The sequence below is a fragment of the Anarrhichthys ocellatus genome, unplaced genomic scaffold (genome assembly GCF_004355925.1).
Source record: "Anarrhichthys ocellatus isolate YVR2014 unplaced genomic scaffold, GSC_Weel_1.0 scaffold4, whole genome shotgun sequence".
NCBI classification, from domain to species: Eukaryota; Metazoa; Chordata; class Actinopteri; order Perciformes; family Anarhichadidae; genus Anarrhichthys; species Anarrhichthys ocellatus.
The window spans coordinates 9,599,614-9,622,774 of NW_022280034.1; the positions used below are offsets into that span (position 1 = coordinate 9,599,614).

The window sequence follows — 23,161 nt, forward strand, 5'->3', positions numbered from 1 at the left end:
TGAAGGTTTTTATTATTAAGGGTGAAAAAAAATCCAAACCTACATGGCCCTGTGTGAAAAAGTGATTGATCCCCCTGTTAAAACATAAATTAACTGTGGTTTATCACATCTTTGGAAAGCTGAGTTCAATTTCTCAAGCCACACCCAGGCCTGATTACTGCCACACCTGTTCTCAATCAAGAAATCACTTAAATAGGACCTGCCTGACAAAGTGAGGTAGACCAAAAGATCCTCAAAAGCTAGACATCATGCTGCGATCCAAAGAAATTCAGGAACAAATGAGAAACAAAGTAATTGAGATCTATCAGTCTGGAAAAGGTTACAAAGCCATTTCTAAAGCTTTGGGACTCTAGCAAACAACAGTGAGAGCCATTATCCACAAATGGCAAAAACATGGAACAGTGGTGAACCTTCCCAGGAGTGGCCGGCCGACCAAAATTACTCCAAGAGCACAGCGACGACTCATCCAAGAGGTCACAAAAGACCCCAGAACAACATCCAAAGAACTGCAGGCCTCACTTGCCTCAATTAAGGTCAGTGTTCATGACTCCACCATAAGAAAGAGACTGGGCAAAAATGGCCTGCATGGCAGAGTTCCAAGATGAAAACCACTGCTGAGCAAAAAGAACATAAAGGCTTGTCTCAGTTTTGCCAGAAAACATCTTGATGATCCCCAAGACTTTTGGGAAAATACTCTGTGGACTGACGAGACAAAAGTTGAACTTTTTGGAAGGTGTATGTCCCATTACATCTGGCGTAAAAGTAACACGGCATTTCAGAAAAGGAACATCATACCAACAGTCAAATATGGTGGTGGTAGTGTGATGGTCTGGGGCTGTTTTGCTGCTTCAGGACCTGGAAGACTTGCTGTGGTAAATGGAACCATGAATTCTGCTGTCTACCAACAAATCCTGAAGGAGAATGTCCGGCCATCTGTTCGTGACCTCAAGCTGAAGCGCACTTGGGTTCTGCAGCAGGACAATGATCCAAAACACACCAGCAAGTCCACCTCTGAATGGCTTAAGAAAAACAAAATGAAGACTTTGGAGTGGCCTAGTCAAAGTCCCGATTTGAATCTGATTGAGATGCTGTGGCATGACCTTAAAAAGGCGGTTGATGCTCGAAAACCCTCCAATGTGGCTGAATTACAACAATTCTGCAAAGATGAGTGGGCCAAAATACCTCTACAGCGCTGTAAAAGACTCATTGCCAGTTATCGCAAACGCTTGATTGCAGTTGTTGCTGCTAAGGGTGGCCCAACCAGTTATTAGGTTTAGGGGGCAATCACTTTTTCACACAGGGCCATGTAGGTTTGGATTCTTTTTCCCCTTAATAATAAAAACCTTCATTTAAAAACTGCATTTTGTGTTTACTTGTGTTATCTTTGTCTAATATTTAAATTTGTTTGATGATCTGAAATATTTAAGTGTGACAAACATGCAAAAAAATAAGAAATCAGGAAGGGGGCAAACACTTTTTCACACAACTGTAAGTACTGTATTAATAATTTATATAAAGAGACACTGACTTTATGCTTTATCAATATTTATTATATATGTGATTAAAATTATTTTTCATTTCTCTTAACAATAATATATGGAAGTATATATTATATAAAGAATATTTACCTTCATACATGACTCATCACATTTCATGTAGGAAACAGGTATAAAAAATAACACAGAAGTTGTCCTTCATTGGATTCAGTGAAACACATTATAAGAAAGACATTTCCCTGTACAATTCATTTATAGACAAAAATCATCATACTACAGTAAAATACCTTTTGTTGTTATAAAATTATAAACTTGGAAGTGCCTGACAACTGACCTGAGTATCTTAAATACATTTAAGAGAGCTTGAGAAGAGTGCATTAATAAACCTTAAAACCCCCCGGGTGATAACAGACCTAAGATCCTGACAACAGAAACACTGAGGTAACAGGGACAACGAAATAAAGGAACAGCGAAATTGAGAAACCTGCTGCATTTCCTGTTGCGGCCACTACAGGAGACGGCACTTCAGAAGACAGCACTTCAGGAGACGGCACTTCAGAAGACAGCACTTCAGGAGACGGCACTTCAGAAGACAGCACTTCAGGAGACGGCACTTCAGGAGACAGCACTTCAGGAGACGGCACTTCAGGAGACGGCATGTCGCCAACCGTCTCCTTTAAGAGGGACCCAAATCTTGAAGTTTTGGCAAAGACCTGAACATCAGCGCGGACTGATTTACTTCCACTCATTGTTACAACGGCCACCTGAAACCAGGATGAGTCTGACTTGCACAGCAGAGGGCTGCCTTGATCCCCCTGCAAATATAGAAACAGAGGATTCCTCATCAGTGAGCTCCTGACACTCCCAATGTGAAAAACTTCTGCATTGGCGACAAGGCAAAACGATTTTAGAAACACTGCTGTATGGAAAATCTTTACCTGTTGAAGGTCCATGGTATAAGTGCAAATGTTCTCTGAATCAGAAAGATCCCCACAACTTGCCACCTGAGTTTCAAGATCTCGAAGGCCTGAGCCGGCTTTATCTGTGGCTGGAAAAATCACAATTACTCACATGAATAATTGAACTAGACTATGCCTTGTATATGATGAAGCAACTATTAAATATCTATAAGACCTACTTAAATTATCCTATTCGTATTAGCAGCAAACACAAAAGCTCTTACTGCCGTTCTCCCAGCCAGCCACCCAGCATCGACTTCCAACAGGGAAGGTTCTGGAAGCGCTAACATCCATACACACAGGCTGAATATGATCTTTGAAGCTGACTGGCTTAGTCAGCTGCAGCAGAGCAATATTAGAATCCGTCATGTTGCTCACTGTAATGTTCACAACGCCAAGAGACATCTCAAACTCTTCAGAGCCGTCCACAAGATGCTGGCCAAAAAACACACTCCACTCACTGACATCTGGATTGGAGCTGTCAGGAGGAAAAAGGGCACCTATTCCATTATTTCACATCTAAATGTCTTCGATGAATAATTAATGCGGGAAAAATCTTTCGCACTTACGTAGAGACGCACTGGGCAGAAGTGAGAACAAATCTTTCTGCGATTAGGGTTCCTCCACAAGTGTAAACCCCATTTTTGTGGAGACTAACCATCCAAGGCCAGGTCCCTCCAGGTACAACACCACTGTCACCTAGAGCACGACTGTTCATGGGAGCGTTACCACACACTGCTCCTATGAAAGAAACAAATAACAAGGGGAAGCAGACATAAATGATAGATGGTGGAAAACAAGATGATGAAAACTCTAATAGTGGAAGAATTTGAATGAAATATTTTTTCAGAACACTCACTTGCAGGACTGGTTAAAATTTGGGTAGTACTTGGTCTTGTCGTTGATGAAGTTGTTGTTGATGCAGCTGGCAGACCAGCTATTAAGTATACAAAAAAATAAAGCCTTTCATGGATAGTCATCAGACCCTATCAATAAGGTATTATGGGAGCATCTGAAAAAACATTGTTGCCAACAGCACAGCACCACATATTAAGAAGAAATGGCTGAAAACAACATATTTTTCTGTACCAATTAATCCCTGGACTGTTTTATTTCAACAATAATGAAGGACAATTACATATATGTATTATAAGTATTGTTTAAGTCAGGATATTATATTCAGTACTTGATGCTGTGGATCCTGGATCTGTAGTTGTGTCTGGTCCCGCTGTACCAGTAGTAGTAGTAGCAGAAATAACAGGAGGTGGCGGACCAGGACAGGTGTAGCTGCTGTCAGCATCCAGCCCACTGGAGGTGAACTGGACAAAGCCTGGCTTATCAGAGCTGATGTGGGAGTTGATCCAGGACTGGCAAATGGACACTCTGGAGTAGACTCCAGGCAGATTGGGCCGAGCACAGCCAAAACCAAAACTAACAATTCCAGACTGGACCCAGACGGAGCCCTGCTGGTTCACCATTGGACCTCCTGAGTCACCCTGAGGAGATGGAGAGGAGACGTCAGAGGATTTCAGAAAATCCTAAACACATTTACCAACAAGTGACAGATTCAATGAAGCAGCCTACCTGACAAGAGTCTTTGCCTCCTGCCAGAACCCCAGCACAGATCATGTTGTCCGTGACTGTACCGACTCCATTGAGACAGTCACACTGGCTGTTTCCCAGAACTGACAACTCCACCTCTTGAAGGGTTTCAGGGAACGGCAATGACACTGAGAGACCAACAAGAGGAGAGACAATTCACACATACATCTACTGTTTACAAGAAATTTGAAAAGACTATTTGTCAGCAACAAGCAGACTCACCTCCCTCCTTGACTGCGCCCCAGCCAGTGACCCAGCTATCAGTACCGTTGCTGAACACACTGTCACTGGCTGCCAGACACACAGGTCTGATGTAGTCTGTGAAATTGACTGGTGAGGAGAGTCTGAGCAGAGCAATGTCGTTGTTGTTGGTGACACTGTCATAGTTTGGATGCAAAATGATTCTGGCAACAGTTGTGGACACTTCGTTTGAGTTGTTGCCCTGCAGGTTCTGACGGCCCAGAGAAACCTGCCATCTTGACGTAGTGTCACTAAAGAAAAAAATGACAGAAATGTGCTGGTTTCAGACTGAACATGGACTACAAGTCAAACCAAAGACTGAAACACTGAACGTTTTATCCTCTATCATGTGAAAGTTACTCACCTGGAGAAGCAGTGAGCAGCAGACATCACCCACTCTTTGTTGATGAGGGAACCACCACAAACATGGCTGCCAGAGCTCTGCAGACTAACCTGCCAGGGCCAACTTCCAACTGGAGCGTCCTCACCTCCAACTATCTTGGTGCTGAGTGGAGCTTTGCCACATACTAGAAAATAGATGAGTAGAGACATCAGACGCTAAGTCAGTCAATACACTTTAAGTCAGGGCTTCCCTGGTTATCACTGGGATACAATGTGCTTTTAAAGTTAATAAATCAATTTCAGCTGAACTGGAAAACTCTACTTCTGAAATGTAGATACAATATTTATTCTAGACATTAAATGGATCTTAAATGTTTATAACTCACCATCAAGCTGAGCATGTGATTCTGGGAAGGAGACATCACAACTGGGTTAGTTATATCAATATGAAAAGTCTGGGGTATTTCAATGCAAACGCACTAAAATAATAGAAACAGATTATTTTTTGTTCCCCTTGTTGCACAAAAACAATCACTTTCTCTGTCTCTGTTAGAAAGACATTATTTGCAAGGCTTTGTTAAATCATTTACTAATTTGATCATTCATACATTATTCTTAAGAATACATTTTCGGTCAACAGGTTATGAAATCCCATTGGCTGTTCTTAAGCAAAGGGCTGGTTAGCTGTATAAAAGTCAGTAAAGTCAGATTGAGGAAGGGGGGCAGGTTTCTCACAGACTGATAAGCCAACAGCAACAGTGGGCCACATCAGACTCAATCCCAGGACTTCACATCCACACATCATTAAAATTTGAATATATTATATTTCTATTATATTGTGTCATCAATATGTTCATCTAGCTATTCATGAGTTCAAATACAAACCATACATTTTCCCTTTGAAATCATAATTCACATATGTGTCTAAGCGGTTAAGCGACATGTTCTTTGAGATAATATTAACAAGTCAAGATCTGAAAGCCTTAAAAATCAGATTAAGATCCAGGTAGATGTTCATTGCTAAGTAGGCCTACTCTTGTATATCAAATTATTTGTGCAGCACCTGCACCTCAACAAAGATGTTAGTCTGATCTTAGTGTGACTTATTTGCAGATAGAAAGCTTGCCACCGCCAGTACACAGATCCACTTCTTCATAGCCATTTTGTAACTACTGCCAGGTACTTGTTTGTCACTCTTTATATGTCTTTGTTTGACTTGTCACCTGCCGTGAGGTATGCCCCTCCCACGAGGCACCCTCCATAACATCTAATAAGTTGAACAGTTTCCTAGTTTCTTTTGCTTAATTTTTGTGAAAAAGACTATGATCCAGTAATGTAATTACATGCATACACAGCTTAGAGGCCACTGTCCTAAATGTAAATCCTTTCTCTGCGAGAATTAAAGTTGTAATGAGGATAGTTTATTAAACAAATGGACAACTAGATTAAATCAAAGTGTAGAGGAAAATATCGGAATTTCAATTTTCCCCTTTTTTTGACAAGATATCAAAGCTTGATTAGGAGTGATAGTATTAATGATAGCTATTTGCCCCTTTGACAGTCTAAAGGGAGCTTATTAGAGCTCTATTGTTGCATAGATGTTGGAGGATGATACTTCTTCTGTGTCCCCATCAAGGAAGTGGACAAACCTGTCACTTATGAGACTTTTGCAAACTGCAGTTGAGAAACAGCCAGCAGTGGAACATGTTTAATGTGACACGGTAAACATTGTATTGTAGAGACAAAACACCTCCTTATTATGTCACTGGAAAAATGATATGCAGACGGGGGGTGGTTATGTGGTTCGTAGGGTGAGAAAGGTGGATCAGCTGCATTTTTGTCATCTCAGAACCAAACATGTCGAAGACGCACGTTGTTCACAGATAAGCAAAAAACATTTCCACCAACACTGTCACCCTGCAAGTCATGACTGAGAACTACTGTACTTGTCTTTCAGTGCAATCACAAAAACAAAAATCTCAACAAAAGGTAAAGAACTACGAATAGCTGAGATGTTGAAATGACTTGACGCATGACGGAATGAAAACAATACTACACAGGTATTATACATTCACGTTGTGGCTGTAACCTTTACACCTCATCCATCATTTTCTTTTGGTGCAAATATGCATTTTGACAGGCATGAGAAAGACCTTATCTCTGTAGTTATATAACATTTCAAAATAACACAGCATGCCGTTGGTTTGGTTAGTATTTTTCTACCCTCTCGGTGAAAATTGCCTTAAGTGTGTTACAGTTCCTCATACCATGGGGAACCAAAGCTGCTGAAACCTTTCTTTAGGATTGTAAGTCCCCTCAACTAAAGCAGGTTTTTAAAGTCAGGTTTTAAATCTCTCTGGTAGCTGTACACCTCTCAAATATTCTGTTTCACTGAGAAACACGTGACAGTACAGAAGCTAAAGATGCTCTGTTTCAATTGGGACTATAAGGGGCGTATTGTGAAACACCCAGAAGACACTTCTGTTAATTCACTGCAACTATCAAAGAATGTTTTTCATGTCAGTGGGCTAACAGAACTAATGAGCACTTAATTTACGCTTTTATAGTTGATGTGTCATCCCTCTTAAAAACAACACTATTTGTTATTTATATCATCCATCAAATACATATTATTTTAGGTGATTTGCCCATCTAGCCTACGTTCACTACTCACTCCTTTTTGGAGTAAAAATAATTATAAAGAAGTGAAAAAAGTGCCTACATGAAGCTAATTGTGATTTTAAAATGCACTCAACAATTGCTCGAGTATGATTCAATAGTGTCTTCGCAAAACACAAAGCCTTAACTTTAAAGAATGCAAGAAAGCAATACAACAATTAAATGCCACTCAAATGTTTCAGGTATAAAGCATCACATTGACATACTCTACCTCCTTTCTGTGTCTTTGTAGTACTAAAGAATATTGTTAGAATATAACAAACATGAAGCCAGATAAAAAAATAATTTCTCTTTAATTGAATATGGCATTGCGTTGAAATTGTAAACCCTCAAAATAGCTCATATATGGACTTTCAAAGCACTTCTATTTGGAAATTCTATGTCAGAATGTCCCGATGTTGGAAGAAGTACCTCTCGAAGTGGTCTGCTATCATTATCAGGTGAAATTAGTTTGTGGCAATGGACTATTTCCTATTAAATCTGAAATCGGAGGAAAGTTAATGAATGAGATTTTATAAGGCTTTCAGAATGTCCTGATATTCTCCGAGGGACACTCTGAGGTGGTCTACTATTAACCTGAAGTGAAATAAATGTAAATATGTAACAATAAACCGTTTCCTTTTAAATCTAATCCGAATTCAGAGGGAATTTAGCTCATGATTGAGGTTTTAATGGGCTTTAATTTCGAAATTCAACATCAGAATATCCTGATATTCTCTGAGTGACAGTCTGAGGTTGTCTGCTATCAAACCCAAGTGAAAGTATTCACTTAGTGTACCCTTGAAGTGTTTGAATTTGAGGCAGTGACTGTCTTTTTTATTAGCCTTTGGAAATGTATTCTTTATTAATGTTGGAGTAAGTATTCACACAATTTGCAAGAGGTAATTATTTATTGTTTTTTGGGTTATCGTTCATTAAATGTATTATTTCCTACTCATTCATTTTGTTTCATTTATTTACATGCATTATTACTCATTTATTTATTGTTGTGTAATGACCCTCCACCTCCCCTACACAACGTGTCCCTGTAGCTGTGCATGTAGTTGTCTGTTGCAGGTGCTGATTGGAGGGTCATCAGCTGTATAAGACACACCTGAGCAGGTGTGTCTGCTCTGCCCTTGAATACTCCTAATAAATTCTCAGCAGCCAGCTCGTTTGTTTTGTCGCAGTCTCTGAGCTGGGCAGTGACAATTGACTGACTTGTTGAATGAATGTGAAATGCCCTGTCATTTCACAAAAAGCAGCCAGCGTATAATAGCGTGTAAGAACTGCCTCTCTTCTGAAGTCAGTTCTTACACGCTATTACCGTAATGCCTACACGGAAAACAACGTCGGGGCTGGCTGGCTTGTCTGTGTTTTTCGAAGTGAAGGCCGGCTTGACCGCAGTACGAGTGTTGAGCATACCAAGACTCAGTGTCTTAAGCATCCAAAACCAGACCTTAACTAGGGAAGAAGAGGTTAGGTAAAGTTAGAAAGATATTGACAGATTCGGACTTCCCGGTTCAATAAATCGTTAACGAAACGTTGCTAAACTACAAACGATACCTCCCTGTAACCGTAGTGAGGTAGACAACAAGCTACAACCTTAATTTAATTAAAACGGGCCGTCTTACGGACTCCTCCGAGCTGGACAATCGGCATTGGTCTCAATGAGCGGCCGGCTGCGAGACGAGACCAAAATCACTTCACACATCAATGGGCTCCTTCCTGTAGTACTACAACTGTTATTTTAGTTTCACCAGACTTGTAGATGGTTATTTATAAATCAGCTCATGGCTGCCTCATGGCATCTGCCCCTCAACCAATCAAATGATAGATGCCTAGGGTGACTAAGTCACTAACCAATCAGGAGCACCTTTCAATTAAGTACCTGCAGTGATCTTTCAGTTTGTCAGTCTAATGCAAACCACGATGGGGAAAGACATCTTTCGATACCTAATGCCTTTGCCACATTTCTTTTTCCTTTTTCACAATGTTGTTACAGCATGATAGTATATGTGTATATCCTTTGTTGAAGAAAAGTTATTGATTATTATTTTCAATAACAATTCACTAAAATTAATCAAAATCATATTTTATCAAAATAACAGTTGTAGTACAACAAGGAGGAGCCCATTGATGTATGAAGTGATTTTGGTCATGCTACACGTATCAACAGTAAAGTTATTGATTATTATTTTCAAAAAAATTCACTAAAATTAATCAAAATCATATTTTATCCCAACTATTCCTTTAGGTTTATGTATTGGTTAAAAAAGTTGAGGAAATAACGTTGAGTTTAACAAGACTTTTTACTTTATCCATGTTTTTGTTGGTTGTTGGACTGTGTGTTTACTGTGGACTTCAGTCTGTTTGGCCTTCAGAGGAATCATCGTCATAATCAGTGGTGGAATTAGGTTCAGCAGTAAAAGTACTTATACTACACCGTGAAAATAATACAATAAAAGTAACAGGCCTGCATTCAAATATTTAATTCAGTAAAAGTACAGAAGAAGCCAATTATCCGTGAAGTAACTTAACAAAAGTAAAAGCACACAAAATACATTATCGTTTTTATTATCAGAAGTTGTAGCTGGTCAAGATTAAGCTAATTTGAAATAGGTCTACTTTATAGTTATTTTTCTATCTGCACCAACAGAGTAGGCCTAAATCAACTAATTGGTGGGTCCTGCTTTATTACCCAAAATGTGTAGCTTGTCTTGCCTAGGGTCTCTGTGTAAAAATCTAATTTTAGTTACTTATTTAAATTCATACTGTGAATTGTGTAACATTGTGTTAGGTCAAACTCGAAATCCAGCCACGATATTGTGTATTTAACTTACAATACCATGTTAGTTTTTGTAATAAATGCAATGCAAATACTGCTGTGTACTATAATTCTCCGGTATCCACATTCACCATGATAACACTGTACATGTGGCTCCATCTCCTGGTTAGACTGAGCAACTGCATGTATCTCTACTGCTTCACCCCGTGATCATTTACTGTAGACAAATGATCCATTTTAAGGATTATTGATGTCTTAACAAGCCAGGCCTATACCACATGGGGCAAGAGGTAGTATTCAAAAATGTGTAATCTGCATCACAAATAAACATTTGTATACAAAATGACTGCTTTGGTAAGTTTCTGCACATAAAAAAAAAATCATGTTATAGATCTTCTGAGATGCATCTCCGGGCCTGTTCCTCAATGTAGAAATACTGTTCAACACAAAAAAAAGGTGTTGAATTTCTCAAGTAGTCACTTTCTATCCAGCCTTCTCCTTCGTTCCTTCAATTGCTGTCCTACGTCTCAGGTTGGTGAAGAGCAACGCAAAGTTGACGATGTATGTTGACACGCAGACCAGGCAGAAATCCCCCAGAACAAAGGCGAGAATAGATGCGAGGTAGAGTGAGCCGGCCACAGACACCCAGGAGGCGAAGACCAGGAACATTGCTGCCTTTTTGGACAGAGACAGTCCTGCAATAAAAGACAAACATGGAGGAGTTCAGTCCTTCAATACAATGGATTATATAAGTCATATTTAGGGAATAATGCATGGTTGATATGCTTGACTTACAAATGGAGTCGAAATTGATAAATAACAATAACAAAATGTTATATCTCATAATTATTATGCATTGCAAGCTCTATTTTTTTTTTTTTTGTCTAAAAACATAAAGCAAGACACTGTGATTTGCTGAAGATAATGACAGACTGACCCAGGCCCATCTGGAGAGTGTAAAATATGAGGCCAAGCACACTGTTGGGCTGGTTCAGATGGCTATCTTTGGCAACAAAGAACTGGACCAAGCCAAAACCTCGTCCCCATCTGCCAAAAAAAGAAAGTGAAAACAGGCAAAAATATACTGAAAAGATAACCATGGTTTATATATCCTGTAAAAACAATCAGTCATGCAGCTTACTTAATTAAAACTGGAATGTTCTCATAATGTAAAATAGTTTCTGGTTTGAAGACCAAAGGATTTTAACACGTGGCAATGAAGGGGGTCGGACCATGCAATATTCTGATTTTACAACAACATGGAGAATAATCCAAAATGATTCAACAGTCACTAAAGTATCCGACGAGGTCTCGTGAATCTGCACTACAAAGAAGGTATGAGCTGCTAAAGCCAAACGGAGATGAAGAAACATACCTGGAGGTGAAAACTTTGGAGCAGCTCACAGACTCCCCCAGGTCGCACATCGCCCTGTATTCTGGGTCTCTCTCTCGGGACAGCTCGACGTGAAGCGCATACACAGACAAAAACAAACCGAAAACGCAGAGAAGTATGCGCGATTTTCTCTCCCATTTCGGCATTTCCATGTTTATTCACGTTTAGATCAATCTAAATGGCTCCTGTAGGCAAAAAAAAGAAAAGAAAACAAGGCTTCGTTTCCTTCCAAACTTCACTTTGTCAAGGTGACGTGTTAAAAATCCGATTCTCACTTCTGATTGGTCTGGGGATTTTTGTCACAGCCTGTTATTGGACAGCTGGGTACAGATGTTGGACCAGCCAGAGGGGGATTTACTGTGTGTTTACTGTGGACTTCAGTCTGTTTGGTATTCAAAGGAATCAGCCAGATATAATCAGAGCTGGAATTAGGTTCAGTAAGAGTACTTAGCACTGTGAAAATAATCCAATAAAGGTACAAAAGAAGCCTATTATCAGCGAAATGTACTCAAAAATACATTGTATTATCTTTTTTGTATCATCTTAAATTGTAGCTGGTCAAGATAAAGCTAATTTTAAATATACCTACTTCATAGTTATTTTCTATCCGCACCAACAGAGTAGGCCTACAATATTAACTAATTGGCGGGTCCTGCTTTATTACCCCATATTTGTATTATATTTATATTTGCCATGCTTAGGGTCTCTGTGTCAACTAATTTTAGATATTAAGTATAAATCATACTGTGAATTGTGTAAAATTGTGTTAGATCAAACTCAAACTGCAATCCAGCCACGATATTGAATATTTAACCTACAACACTGCATCATGTGATAGATAAGTTGATCACATATTTTGGATTTAAAATATTGAGCTGTAAAGTAAACAGTAACTAGAGATGTCAAATAAATGAAGTGGAGTAGAAAGTATAATGTTTCCTTCTGAATAGTAGTATCACCAAATGTAATACTCAAGTAAAGAGTACATGGAGGCTACTTGTTTACTTTCCATCACTGTGTATGATTAATACACAAGCACCTCCAAACACTACATCAGTTTTTCTTTCTATATTTCAAGATCTTCATCTATGAATATTTTATGTCTGTCTATTTATCAACCAATCTATGTGCTCCTGTGTTAGCAATGAGGGTACTTTTGGGCTGTTATGATCTGTAGTAGAAGAAGTAGTATTAGTTAGTGTTGTGATTTAACTGCAGGTCATTTTGGCCCCTCCTAAGATTAATAAATTCAGCAAAACGGCGTCACCACCACCCAAAAAAAACAAAAATCGAAACAGAGACCCTACTGTCTGCCGTAATGTCCCGCCTCCCATCACGTTCTCTGCTCCTATTGGACGATCTTTCGGCCGTCGCCCCACCTCGTTGGTCCGCACACACGCCACTTAAACCCAAACACGGAACTGCACGAGGAAGCGACAGACAAAAACAAGAGACAGCAGTGCCATTACGGGATTAAAAACACAATTACGGATGTTGTGGGTGGCTCACAAGGTGAGAGTCTGATCCATCGCACAGAAACACGTCTCCGCGTCGCCCTGTTTGATTTTATACATAGATAAAGACATCGTTTAACGGTTTATGTCCACGGTAAGCCCGAGCTTCAGGTAACAAGCCTACGCCCCTGCGTCAAAAAGTGGTTAAGGCTGCGTCTTTGTCACGTTACGACAATAGTTTATTTAAACCACGTTGTAGGACAAAAACTATGCGGTCCTTGAATGCAGCTGGATTTTCTTTCTGTATCCATAAACAAGCAGAGTCCAGCTGGTTTTGGCCACCTGACCTGACGGGCCTAACGGATGAGAAGTTGCTGGGCAGCTTGTCGGTTATGCCTGGTTGAATACAATACACCTGTTTAGTTATTATTGTGACTAAACAATTGCTAAGTCACTATCTTAATCCTGTTGCATTGTATCTGTGTAGCGGCTCAGTCTGTGCTGCACTAAATGAGCACTGACTGACCTCTTGACACACTTGAAGTGGCTCCTCGGGGCCCCAGGGCTGTGGCAGGAGGAGGAAAGGCTAAAATGATTATGTAAAATCATAATTTTTATTTTTTGATTAATCTGCCTATTGTATACTCACTCAAATAAGTCATTTTGTATATTCTGTGTCTGAAAATAACAACACAGAGCCAAAACCCAAACATTTTAATTGCCTGTTTTGTCAGTCCAAGAGCCCAACACCTAAAGATATCCTGCTTAGTATCATAGTATCCTTTGAGATTGTTGGGCAGTTTTGATTAAAAAGTGACTCGGCAATGTTTATGTTGTTTATTGACTTTCAGCAAAATCATTATGAAGATACAGTAGGATCTTATTTTGATCAAATTCTGTATCAGCCACATGCTGATGAAAAACCAAACAGTTCTTTATGTTCCTAACACTGCAGTCAAGAGCGTGCCACACAGACAAAAACATTTCACTTTGCTAATTCTTTTTAAATTCTTTACAGAAAAATGTCAACTAAGGAGGGAGGAGTCGGAAAAAATGGTCAACCTGTAGCCATGTCGCCTGAAAGAATGGCCACTGACAAAGGCAGAGAGAACCAGAACCAGCGTGAAGTCGAGGCAACGGGAAGCACCGCAGACACCAGCACAACAGCCAAAAACTTGGCTCTGCTTAAAGCACACTCTCTGGATGTGAAGTTCGACGTCGGAGAGGAGTATGATGTCATAGAAACCATCGGCACAGGCGCCTACGGTGTCGTTTCGTCTGCCAGGAGAAGGGACAATGGTAGGCTGGATGAGTAACTTACTTCATCTGTGAGTACTACAATGTCGCGTCCTGCTGTGTTTTGTTTTTTTCATTGGGGCTTATTTACATTTCACAGGCCAGCAGGTGGCGATAAAGAAGATCTCCAATGCTTTTGAGGTGGTGACAAATGCTAAACGCACGCTACGAGAGCTCAAGATTCTCAAGCACTTCAAACATGACAACATTATCGCCATCAAAGACATCCTGCAGCCCAACCTTCCTCACTCTGCCTTCAAGTCTGTGTATGTATTTTCTATTGTCGGGGTCAACCTGGTGGCAAACAACACATTGTCACATTCATCTCACTTTTCCACTTCCCATGTGTGCAGGTACGTGGTGCTGGACCTCATGGAGAGTGACTTGCACCAGATCATACACTCTTCCCAGACGCTCACCTCGGAGCACACGCGCTACTTTCTGTACCAGCTCCTCCGTGGACTCAAGTACGTGCACTCTGCTAACGTAATCCACCGCGACCTCAAACCCTCCAACCTGTTGGTGAACGAGAACTGTGAGCTCAAGATCGGTGACTTCGGCATGGCAAGGGGTCTAAGTTTACACCCCGAGCAGTCCCATTCCTTCATGACTGAATATGTGGCAACTCGGTGGTACCGTGCTCCCGAACTCCTGCTGTCGCTCAATCATTATAGCTTGGGCATTGACTTGTGGTCTGTGGGCTGCATCTTTGCTGAGATGTTGGGGCGTAAGCAGCTTTTTCCTGGGAAGCACTACGTCCACCAGCTCACGCTCATTCTGGGTGTGTTAGGCACTCCTCCCGAGGGGTTGATTAGTACCATTAGGGCGGACCGAGTACGCTCCTATGTTCAGAGTCTTCCATCGCGGGCTGCTGTGCCTTTTGCCAAACTGTACCCGCAAGCGGAACCAGAGGCTCTGGACCTGCTGGTTGCCATGTTGTGCTTTGACCCTCGTGAAAGAATCTGTGTGACGCAAGCGCTGGAGCATCCGTACCTGTCGAAGTACCACGACCAAGACGATGAGCCAATCTGCGTGCCAGCTTTTGACTTTGAATTTGACAAGCTCCCAATGAACAAGGAACAAATTAAAGAGGCGATTTTGATGGAGATCCAGGACTTCCATCAAAACAAACAGGGCTGTCGTCAAAGGCTGCGGTTCAGGCCGCTGGCGAGGGCGAACGGCAGAGCTGTGGCACAAAGCGGTAACCAGTGCAATGCGCAGCCCTCGACCATTAACTTTAGTAAATCAACACTGGTTCCTATGGCACAACACCCACAAGCAGCACAGATACAGCAAATGAGAGACGTGAAGTCTCAACAGCAACAAGATCACACACCAGCAGAAGGGAACCACACGTTCACAAATCAGATGCAAAACTTCAACAAGCCGGCGTCCCTTTTAAAAGGCGCCCCGCCTCATGTGACCCATGATTTGCCTCTTCTTTCTAAGAGCGAAAGCGGCCCAGTTGATGTGGACATGCCCAGCGCCAACTCAGACAGCGGTCAGCCAGAGACTATAGATTTAACAACACCGGTGTCGAGTCAGGATGCTCCGTTGGAGGCGATGCGAGACGGTGAGGTACAGGAGCAGCTAACCGGAGGTCAGGCTCCTCTGAGACAGCCGAGCCAGGCCTTGACCCAGGCTCCCACCTCTGTTCCTGCAACACCAGCACAGACCATGACACCCCAACCCACCACTATGCCTTCCCTTTGTCTCTCTGTGGCACAGGCCCAGTCGCTGTCTCAGTCCCTTTCACAGTCACTGTCCAAGAATGCCAGGCTGCCTCCAGGTGCCGGAGAGGGAACTAGGAAAGAAGGAGCTATTTCAGAGGATACCAAAGCTGCACTTAAAGCAGCTTTATTGAAATCAGCTCTTAGAAATAAAGCCAGGGGTGGTAAGTTCGCTGTTGTCCATATCCACTCGTATGATTGCCATTTCGTCCTTCAGACGGCCTTTAACAGAAATGTATATTTTCATTGCAGATGGAGGATCTTCTGCTCTGGGCATTGAGGCCGGTGCAGGAGGAGGTGTATCGTCCTCCCTGTCTTCTGTTCCAGATTTGCGTCGGCCTGTCACAGCACAGGAGCGTCAACGAGAACGAGAGGAGAAAAGAAGGAAGAGGCAGGAACGAGCAAGGGAGAGGGAGAAGAAGATGAAGGAAAAGGAAAGAAGAGAGGGCAGACAGGGGGACTCGCTGGGCGGGGTTCTGCTGAGCGACGACGACAAAAGCCTTTTGCAACGTTGGACAAAGATGATGGACAGTCGAAATGAGAGAACTCCGACTCCTGATAACGACGGAGCAACGAATACGGATTGTAATGTGAACTCGCATCGCGGTGTAGCCGTCAGTGATAACGCTCAAGGAGCACTGAACAATAAAACGGGCAAGGAGGCCAGGTCTCATGAACAGTTAATCTCTCAGGTTAAACCTAACCAGCAGGGCGTGTTTCAGCCTCCCAGTACCCAGCAACCATCACTGCTTTTCTCCATGAGCCAGAGGAAACCTCCAGTGGATATAGTTGTTGCTGTGAGCGGAGGGATGGACGTAATGACCGTCACTAGTGGCTTTGTCAAGAACAACACGCTCAAACCTCACAGCGAGAGCAACGGACAGAGCGGTTTCAACTGTTTGGGGAGCTGGAACGGGCATCAGTTAGAGACGAGACCACCACAACCACAACCACCACCCAACAGGAAGCCGCAGCCTGTACCGCCGAGCTTTCTTCAGCCCCAGCTCCAACCTCAAAGTCAAACGCAGCCGGACCCTCGACCGCAATCGCAACTGCTTCCTCTGCAGAGTTTCTTGACTAAAGCTCCAACGTTAACCACCAGAGAGACCAATGGGAATATCGGATGCCAAAACAACCCCCATCATAACCCCGCGACTGCACCCGCTTGTCCGATGGAGAAGCTGTGTCCCTCAGTCGGAGAGAAATCTGGGCCACAGACCGCCGCACACCCTCTCTGTGGGGCTTTAGGGGTCCCCTCGCAGCCTCATCCCAGTTTAGGATTCACAGATACCGGACAGCAAGGGCCCCCCATTGCCCCCGACATCCATACAGTAACACTGCAGCTCTCAAAGTCCCAGGTGTGCCTTCCTTGAAATATTTCATTGCTTTTTGCAGCTAGCATATTGCCTGAAAGAAGCCATGTGTATCGATCAAAAAGATTTTCCTGTACGCATTAAACCAGGCTTAAATGTCACAACCCTCTGCTTGCCTTGAACTGACCTTAAAGATACAGAGTTCAGTTGACCCAATGTCCCCCCCCCCTCCCCCCCTCCTCTCTGTGTCTCCTGTCAGGTAGAGGACGTTTTGCCCCCGGTGTTCTCGGTCACCCCTAAAGGCAGTGGGGCCGGGTATGGCGTGGGCTTTGACTTGGATGACCTTCTCAACCAGTCTCTCACAGACCTGCAGCACTGTGACAGGTAAGGGCTTATACAGCGTGAGCTTGGTTTCTAACACTGCTATCATGAACACAACCAATGTAATCTACCCATTCATATCAGACTATCACAAGCTAACTCAAAGGAGAGGTAAAACAAGTGCTCATGTGCCGTAATTCCCCAAATTGCATGACGCATGCATGTTAACCCACCAAATGCAAACACTCGGTTCTCACGGTCATCCTTCATGTTTGCCCTTTTGATTTATTCAACAACTGCTTCCTTATAAGCTACATTGTAAATGTCAAAGCAGTAAAGTGTTTTACGAGCTTTGACCGAGCCCTCAAATCACTGGTTAACTACTCGATACAAGATGTCTCCTAGTTTGATTAAAAAGTCAATTATCAGTGACGCTGGAACACGATCCAAACGATGGCCCCATTTAATGCTTTCTATATTTTCCTTCTCCATCAGTTACGACTCGGCCCCCCTCTCGGCTTCCCTGTTATCTGATTGGAGCGAGGTTCACCGCATGACTCCAGCTGATCTGGAATCCCTGCAGCAGGAGCTGCAACTCGGCTCTCCCATGATCCTCTCTGATAACATTCCCCCCGATGCCTGACCTTCCCTGCCTGGAATTTAAAGACAGCTCTTGGATTTGTGTAAATCTTAGATTTTTAGTATTAAAACCTTGAGTGAAGCTCAAATTAATATAAAAGCTAGCTTTTTTTTTTTTTTTTAAAATGGGCATTACCAAGCCATCTTTTTTTACCATTATGACTCTTTATAATAAAGAAAAATGTCATCACCCGTCTCTGCCTCTGGATATTTTATGAACAATAAAAGGAGCAATTTAAACAAAGATCAAGTTGGTTCTCTGTGAGAAAGGACATTAAGATTACTTTAATTCATTTAAAACAAACATTTGAATAACAAAAAGCTGAAATAATTGACATTACAGAAAGGTGTCCTGAAAATTAGGTAATATTTGTTCCAAAAAACAGGTTTGTTATTGACCAAAGGCAACCGCTTCAGTACTTATAAGTGGGTGTGCTAGAGGCGGATATAAAAGATTACCCCATAAAAGATTACCCCTTAAAGAACACAAATGAATCTTTGATCCATGAACATGATTCTGGTAAAACATTTCCAAACTCGGCTATCACAAGTTGAACAGAGCACTGACCTGATTTTAAGAATCAAATTAACAATTTATTTCAAATACAGAACACATCACTTATGATTATAATGCAAAGTTACAGTTCTAAAAATGAAGATTATATTACAGTTTGTGTCCAATATGGCTTCATGTGCACATTAGGTACAGTTTTCTAATTTTACTATTCGGGATAACTTTGGACACAGGTCAGACACATAATTAATCTCATCCTTCATTCGGCTTGGTTTGCATTCGACCTCCCAGACATCCAGTTGCCTCACAGTGTTCTACCTCCGCAGCAGAATCAGCAGTGTGGACAGACAGCTGGCCAACATGGCAGCCCTCCCACACCAGTTCTGATCAGCTCGGCCGTACAGCCGGATCTCCGGTACCGTGCCGCTGATGAAGCTCGAGAAGGCGGACAGTTTGGCATACACACCTGGCTGGTTGGCGTGAGCACAGCCCAGTCCAAAACTCACCACCCCAGCCTGCACCCAGGTCCCGTTCACCATCTGACAGACAAGGGGCCCTCCTGAATCCCCCTGAAGAGACGACACAAACATGCACAAGTTCAGCTTTCACCACTGGGAGGTATCAAAGTGCTCAAAAAAAAAAAGGAAGGATATCAAAACTAGATGGTGCACGATTGCAGAAAAGTAGCAATGCAAGTTACTTTCAAAGCAGGTTCTTCTTTTCCTGTGTACGGCTGTTGTATACAAGCATTTGTTGTGAATGTAAACACTGCAGAAGGAACAGCTGATCCAACAGTACCTGGCAGGAATCCTTGCCACCCTGCTGGTATCCAGCACAGATCATGTCATACAGAATGTCCACCTGCTCCGTCGGGTCCGTCGCGTACATCTCCTGACATGAACTCTGGGAGATGATTGGCACCTCCACTTCCTGCAGAGTCCCGACTCCTGGCAGAGGGACTGAGGGGGAAGAGCGAAGACAGATGGAGGATGAAGAACAAAAGGAGTGTGAGACGTCTTTATTTCTACAGCTTAACAGATGGTCAGTAAGCTTTGTTAGCTCTTATCTACAGTAGTGTGGTTAAAAGGACATGTTCATGTTTAGTATTGTTGTGCCATGAAGCATTTAGACAGACATCTTGTCTGTATTCCATGCTATTAATTGTCCTTTCACATTGTTTTATTGCTTTTTGTCTTTGTATACACCGTTTACACTCCGTTCTTTGTATTGTATTTTGTGTATACGTTTGCAAATATGTTTTACGATAGACACAAAAACACAGCCAGCACCCTCTCACCGTGTTATATAATCATTGCTTCTTCTGTAGGGAGGCGAGCTGCTGAAATACATTTGCACTGAACTACATTTAATTTAGCAAGCCTTACCATCATCCCGCACGTTCCCCCAGCCGGTGACATAGCACAGCATGCCACCCGGGAACAGGGTGCCAGAGGCAGGCAAGCAGACGGGACGGACATAATCTGACCAGGTTACTGGGCTGGACAGCCGCACCAGTGCCAAATCATTCCCGTTTTTAGGCTCACTGTAACCGTATGGGATCACCACCCGGCTCACTCGATGTATCGACTGGTGACCGTTGAAGCCGTTCAGCTGGTACCGGCCGACATAGATGGTGTAAGAGCTCAAGTCGTTTGGACTGAAAGAAGAGAACAAAAGGACACCTGTTAGATGAGGGGGGGGGGGGGGTTCAAATGTGAAACGAAAAGGTGTCGAATGGCTTTATGGGTTAGGCAGGTGCTCCTTGAAATGGGATTGATGTTTACCATAATCTAGTAGACACATGTTAGTCCTTAGACAGTCTTCTAGTGAAACTCAATGACCCAAATGAACGACCGACGGTCTGCAGGATTTGGGAATAGTTCTTCTTCCTCGTGTGCAACTTTGCCAGAAATTGACAATTTGAAAGAATCAATTAGATGTTGAAAATAAGGGAGGCAAGTTTTCCAAATAAATAATAAGGATGTTAAACAAATGTTGCTCGAAGATTTCTCTGCAGGGCTTTAACGACACTGCAAAGAGATCCCGCAAAATGACTGACGGCTCACAGAAGAAGCAGAGCGCCTGTGCAGCGATGCTCAGCTGTGAGTTCACCTGCAGGTTTGTGTGCGAGGAGAGTTCTCTTACTTGGGGAAACAATGAGCGGCTGATAGGATCCAGTTCTCTGTGATGATGGAGCCTCCACAGATGTGACTGAATGTCTGGAGGCCGGGGGAGAAGAAAAACAGTGAGTCACCTCAGCATCACAAGCAAATCCCTCTCTCAGCAGGTCAGATGATAAAGAAGAGCTAGACTTAACCACAGGCAGAGCTGATGCTAGTGGGAGTTTTGAGTGGGACATACCTGTATATCCACCTGCCACGGCCAAGCGCCATCTATGGCGTCCATCCCTCCCACGATCCTGTTCTCCACTATCGGTGGTCGGCCACATTCTTGGGCGTAAGAAGCCAAAAAACCTAAATGTAAACACAGATTACATTTCTGAACGCTCCGACCGATGCAGCGGATTGTTTTTTTACAATACGACACAAAAACACATCTGGTTCAATGAAGTAGTTTATAGTGCCGATTGTAGCCTATGCGTTACAGTAGACAAAGAAACAGGAGACACGGTCGGGGGGGACAGGTAAGGGGGGCTAACGGTTAACACTCACCTGTTACGCACCAACAAATGGCATAAAAGTCCACTCTCGGCGACATTTTGTTTTCGCGCCCCAATTTCGGTTTTAGCAAACTACTGAATCAGATCCAACAATTAATGTTATCTCTGAAGTCACGAAAAAACACCGTTAAATCCACCTTTCGACGTCTTCTTCCTCTCTTGTGACTGAAGCTGAAACAGTACACGAAGTAAAAAAAAAAAAAAAAAGGTTACATCTCCTTGCGTTTAACTGTCGACAGTATATCCTTCTTCGGATCCAGGCTTCCTGAATGAGGTCTCAGGTAGATTCCAGGTAAACGCCTTGAACAGACGGCTAACTGTGCACACAACTACACCCAATCAAAACTATTGTCCCGCCCTCTTGATTCACCTGAGCCAATGACATCTATTGAGCGCACCTGGTCACAGGTAGATTACTTTTGAATAAAATGGAAATTGTCGTCTGACAAAATGGCCATTTCCATATTTTATAGGCCTGCAGCAGTTTATACATGCAGGTCTCAATCCCAGACAATGGTAAGTGATGCAGTTTTTAATATTAACTATATAGTTCATATAGTCCATAACTGTTTTCATGTTGCATTGGAGCATTTACTTGGGAGAACAAGGAGTACCCCCATGTATGCAACATGGCATGTTTTCTCTATATTTATTTGGGTATTCATATGATGATGTATAAAATGTCTTTGATATGACATGTTCATCATATCAGTGACTTAAGCAGATATGAGTATATCAACATAATGTGTTGTTAAGCCTAATATTATCAATTATTGTTCCCTATATGTTGCATATTCTTGTGTTTCCTACGAATTTGCAGATGCACATGTCAAAGCTTTATCAGAGATTTAAGGATCAACTCTCTGTTGCAGAAATATAAATGATGAATCAAAGAAAATGACCTCTTTAAATGTGAACGTTCAGTTTAATCGAATAATGTAATTTGTCTGGTTTCCAGCTTTTGTGTTATAGGAACAGACACACTTGACTGCCAATACACTCAATATTTGTGAGCAATTTCTGGTTAAAAACAACCACCAATGTCAAATCATAAAACCATGCGTTAGACACACTGTAGCCTGTGTTCGTAGTGATAAGGAATGCTAAAGGTTCCAGGCTCCAGGTGGAAAGTATTAACCAGTAACAGGTATCTGTTCAAGGAAAAGCAACGTGGTTATCGGAGCTGGAGCATCCATGTAGGATTAAGCCGCAGCATAAACCACCCAGGTCAAAGGTCAAACACTGTCTTAAATTGGGTAGATATGTGTAATTTATTGTACGTTCTTATGTTTCCAGTGCTAATCCTTTTGAGTGTATGTTTTGGGCTGGATTATGAACATTAACACAACTCATTTGATTGAGTGTGCCACACATCTGGGCTGTGGTTACCCTATTTATTTTTTTATTTTTCATGACAGCAAATGTTTATTTCTTCTGTCTGTCTATAAAGCTGTCGGTCTGTTTCTCCTTTCTCTTTTCCTCTTTTCCTCTCTTCCCTCCCTCCCTGCCTCCCTGCCCCAGGCAGTGTGTCTAGTTTCACAGAGCAATTGAAGGTGACAGGGACAGAGAGAGAGGGAGAGGGAGGGAGGGACAGAGGGAGGACACATCACAGTATCGCCTCGGGCTACACAACAGCAGAGGAGAGAGAGATGGAGGGACAAAGAGAAAAGAAAAGAGACTCGCCAAAGTACTCATAGGGAATTCCATAAACAGGTAATGGTAAAATAAAGTTATAC

General features: G+C 42.3%; 4 protein-coding genes across 4 annotated transcripts; 1 reads left to right on the forward strand and 3 right to left on the reverse strand.

Moving 5' to 3' along the window:
• Window positions 1–1,909: 1,909 nt before the first annotated feature.
• LOC116381106 (transmembrane protease serine 9-like) lies at window positions 1,910–4,702 on the reverse strand. Its single transcript, XM_031842947.1, has 10 exons — window positions 4,662–4,702; window positions 4,280–4,548; window positions 4,040–4,185; window positions 3,720–3,951; window positions 3,315–3,377; window positions 3,025–3,196; window positions 2,668–2,933; window positions 2,435–2,544; window positions 2,142–2,311; window positions 1,910–2,006 (listed from the first exon to the last, which is right to left on the reverse strand). The coding sequence occupies exons 1-10, from the start codon at window positions 4,685–4,687 to the stop codon at window positions 1,910–1,912; spliced, it is 1,551 nt and encodes a 516-aa protein (XP_031698807.1). The 5' UTR covers window positions 4,688–4,702.
• A 5,078-nt stretch (window positions 4,703–9,780) lies between these two features.
• On the reverse strand, window positions 9,781–11,721 carry vkorc1 (vitamin K epoxide reductase complex, subunit 1). The gene is made up of 3 exons (XM_031843936.1): window positions 11,461–11,721; window positions 11,023–11,132; window positions 9,781–10,780 (listed from the first exon to the last, which is right to left on the reverse strand). Exons 1-3 carry the CDS (start codon window positions 11,628–11,630, stop codon window positions 10,569–10,571), a joined length of 492 nt encoding a protein of 163 aa, XP_031699796.1. The 5' UTR covers window positions 11,631–11,721; the 3' UTR covers window positions 9,781–10,568.
• Window positions 11,722–12,900: 1,179 nt separating this feature from the next.
• Window positions 12,901–18,901, forward strand: mapk7 (mitogen-activated protein kinase 7). Its single transcript, XM_031843166.1, has 7 exons — window positions 12,901–12,990; window positions 13,951–14,231; window positions 14,329–14,494; window positions 14,582–16,122; window positions 16,211–17,316; window positions 17,531–17,655; window positions 18,088–18,901. Exons 2-7 carry the CDS (start codon window positions 13,955–13,957, stop codon window positions 18,233–18,235), a joined length of 3,363 nt encoding a protein of 1,120 aa, XP_031699026.1. The 5' UTR covers window positions 12,901–12,990; window positions 13,951–13,954; the 3' UTR covers window positions 18,236–18,901.
• Window positions 18,487–21,711, reverse strand: LOC116381222 (serine protease 33). The gene is made up of 6 exons (XM_031843185.1): window positions 21,418–21,711; window positions 21,107–21,219; window positions 20,891–20,964; window positions 20,131–20,402; window positions 19,544–19,704; window positions 18,487–19,314 (listed from the first exon to the last, which is right to left on the reverse strand). The coding sequence occupies exons 1-6, from the start codon at window positions 21,461–21,463 to the stop codon at window positions 19,060–19,062; spliced, it is 921 nt and encodes a 306-aa protein (XP_031699045.1). The 5' UTR covers window positions 21,464–21,711; the 3' UTR covers window positions 18,487–19,059.
• Between the last annotated feature and the right edge of the window lie 1,450 nt (window positions 21,712–23,161).

Coding starts and splice junctions, on each gene's coding strand:
- LOC116381106 (XM_031842947.1), bottom strand. CDS start 4,687: ATGTCTGCTGCTCACTGCTTCTCCAG. Junction 3,197..3,314: donor AATTTTAACCAGTCCTGCAA/GTGAGTGTTCTG, acceptor TTTCTTTCATAG/GAGCAGTGTGTGGTAACGCT. Junction 2,007..2,141: donor GGCGACATGCCGTCTCCTGA/AGTGCCGTCTCC, acceptor GCCGTCTCCTGT/AGTGGCCGCAACAGGAAATG.
- vkorc1 (XM_031843936.1), bottom strand. CDS start 11,630: ATGGAAATGCCGAAATGGGAGAGAAAATCGCGCATACTTCTCTGCGTT. Junction 11,133..11,460: donor TCCAAAGTTTTCACCTCCAG/GTATGTTTCTTC, acceptor TTTTTTTGGCAG/ATGGGGACGAGGTTTTGGCT. Junction 10,781..11,022: donor CACTCTCCAGATGGGCCTGG/GTCAGTCTGTCA, acceptor CTTTTATTGCAG/GACTGTCTCTGTCCAAAAAG.
- mapk7 (XM_031843166.1), top strand. CDS start 13,955: ATGTCAACTAAGGAGGGAGGAGTCGGAAAAAATGGTCAACCTGTAGCC. Junction 16,123..16,210: donor TAGAAATAAAGCCAGGGGTG/GTAAGTTCGCTG, acceptor TTTTCATTGCAG/ATGGAGGATCTTCTGCTCTG. Junction 17,317..17,530: donor TGCAGCTCTCAAAGTCCCAG/GTGTGCCTTCCT, acceptor GTCTCCTGTCAG/GTAGAGGACGTTTTGCCCCC.
- LOC116381222 (XM_031843185.1), bottom strand. CDS start 21,463: ATGTCGCCGAGAGTGGACTTTTATGCCATTTGTTGGTGCGTAACAG. Junction 19,705..20,130: donor GGGGAACGTGCGGGATGATG/GTAAGGCTTGCT, acceptor CTTCCCCCTCAG/TCCCTCTGCCAGGAGTCGGG. Junction 19,315..19,543: donor GTGGCAAGGATTCCTGCCAG/GTACTGTTGGAT, acceptor TCGTCTCTTCAG/GGGGATTCAGGAGGGCCCCT.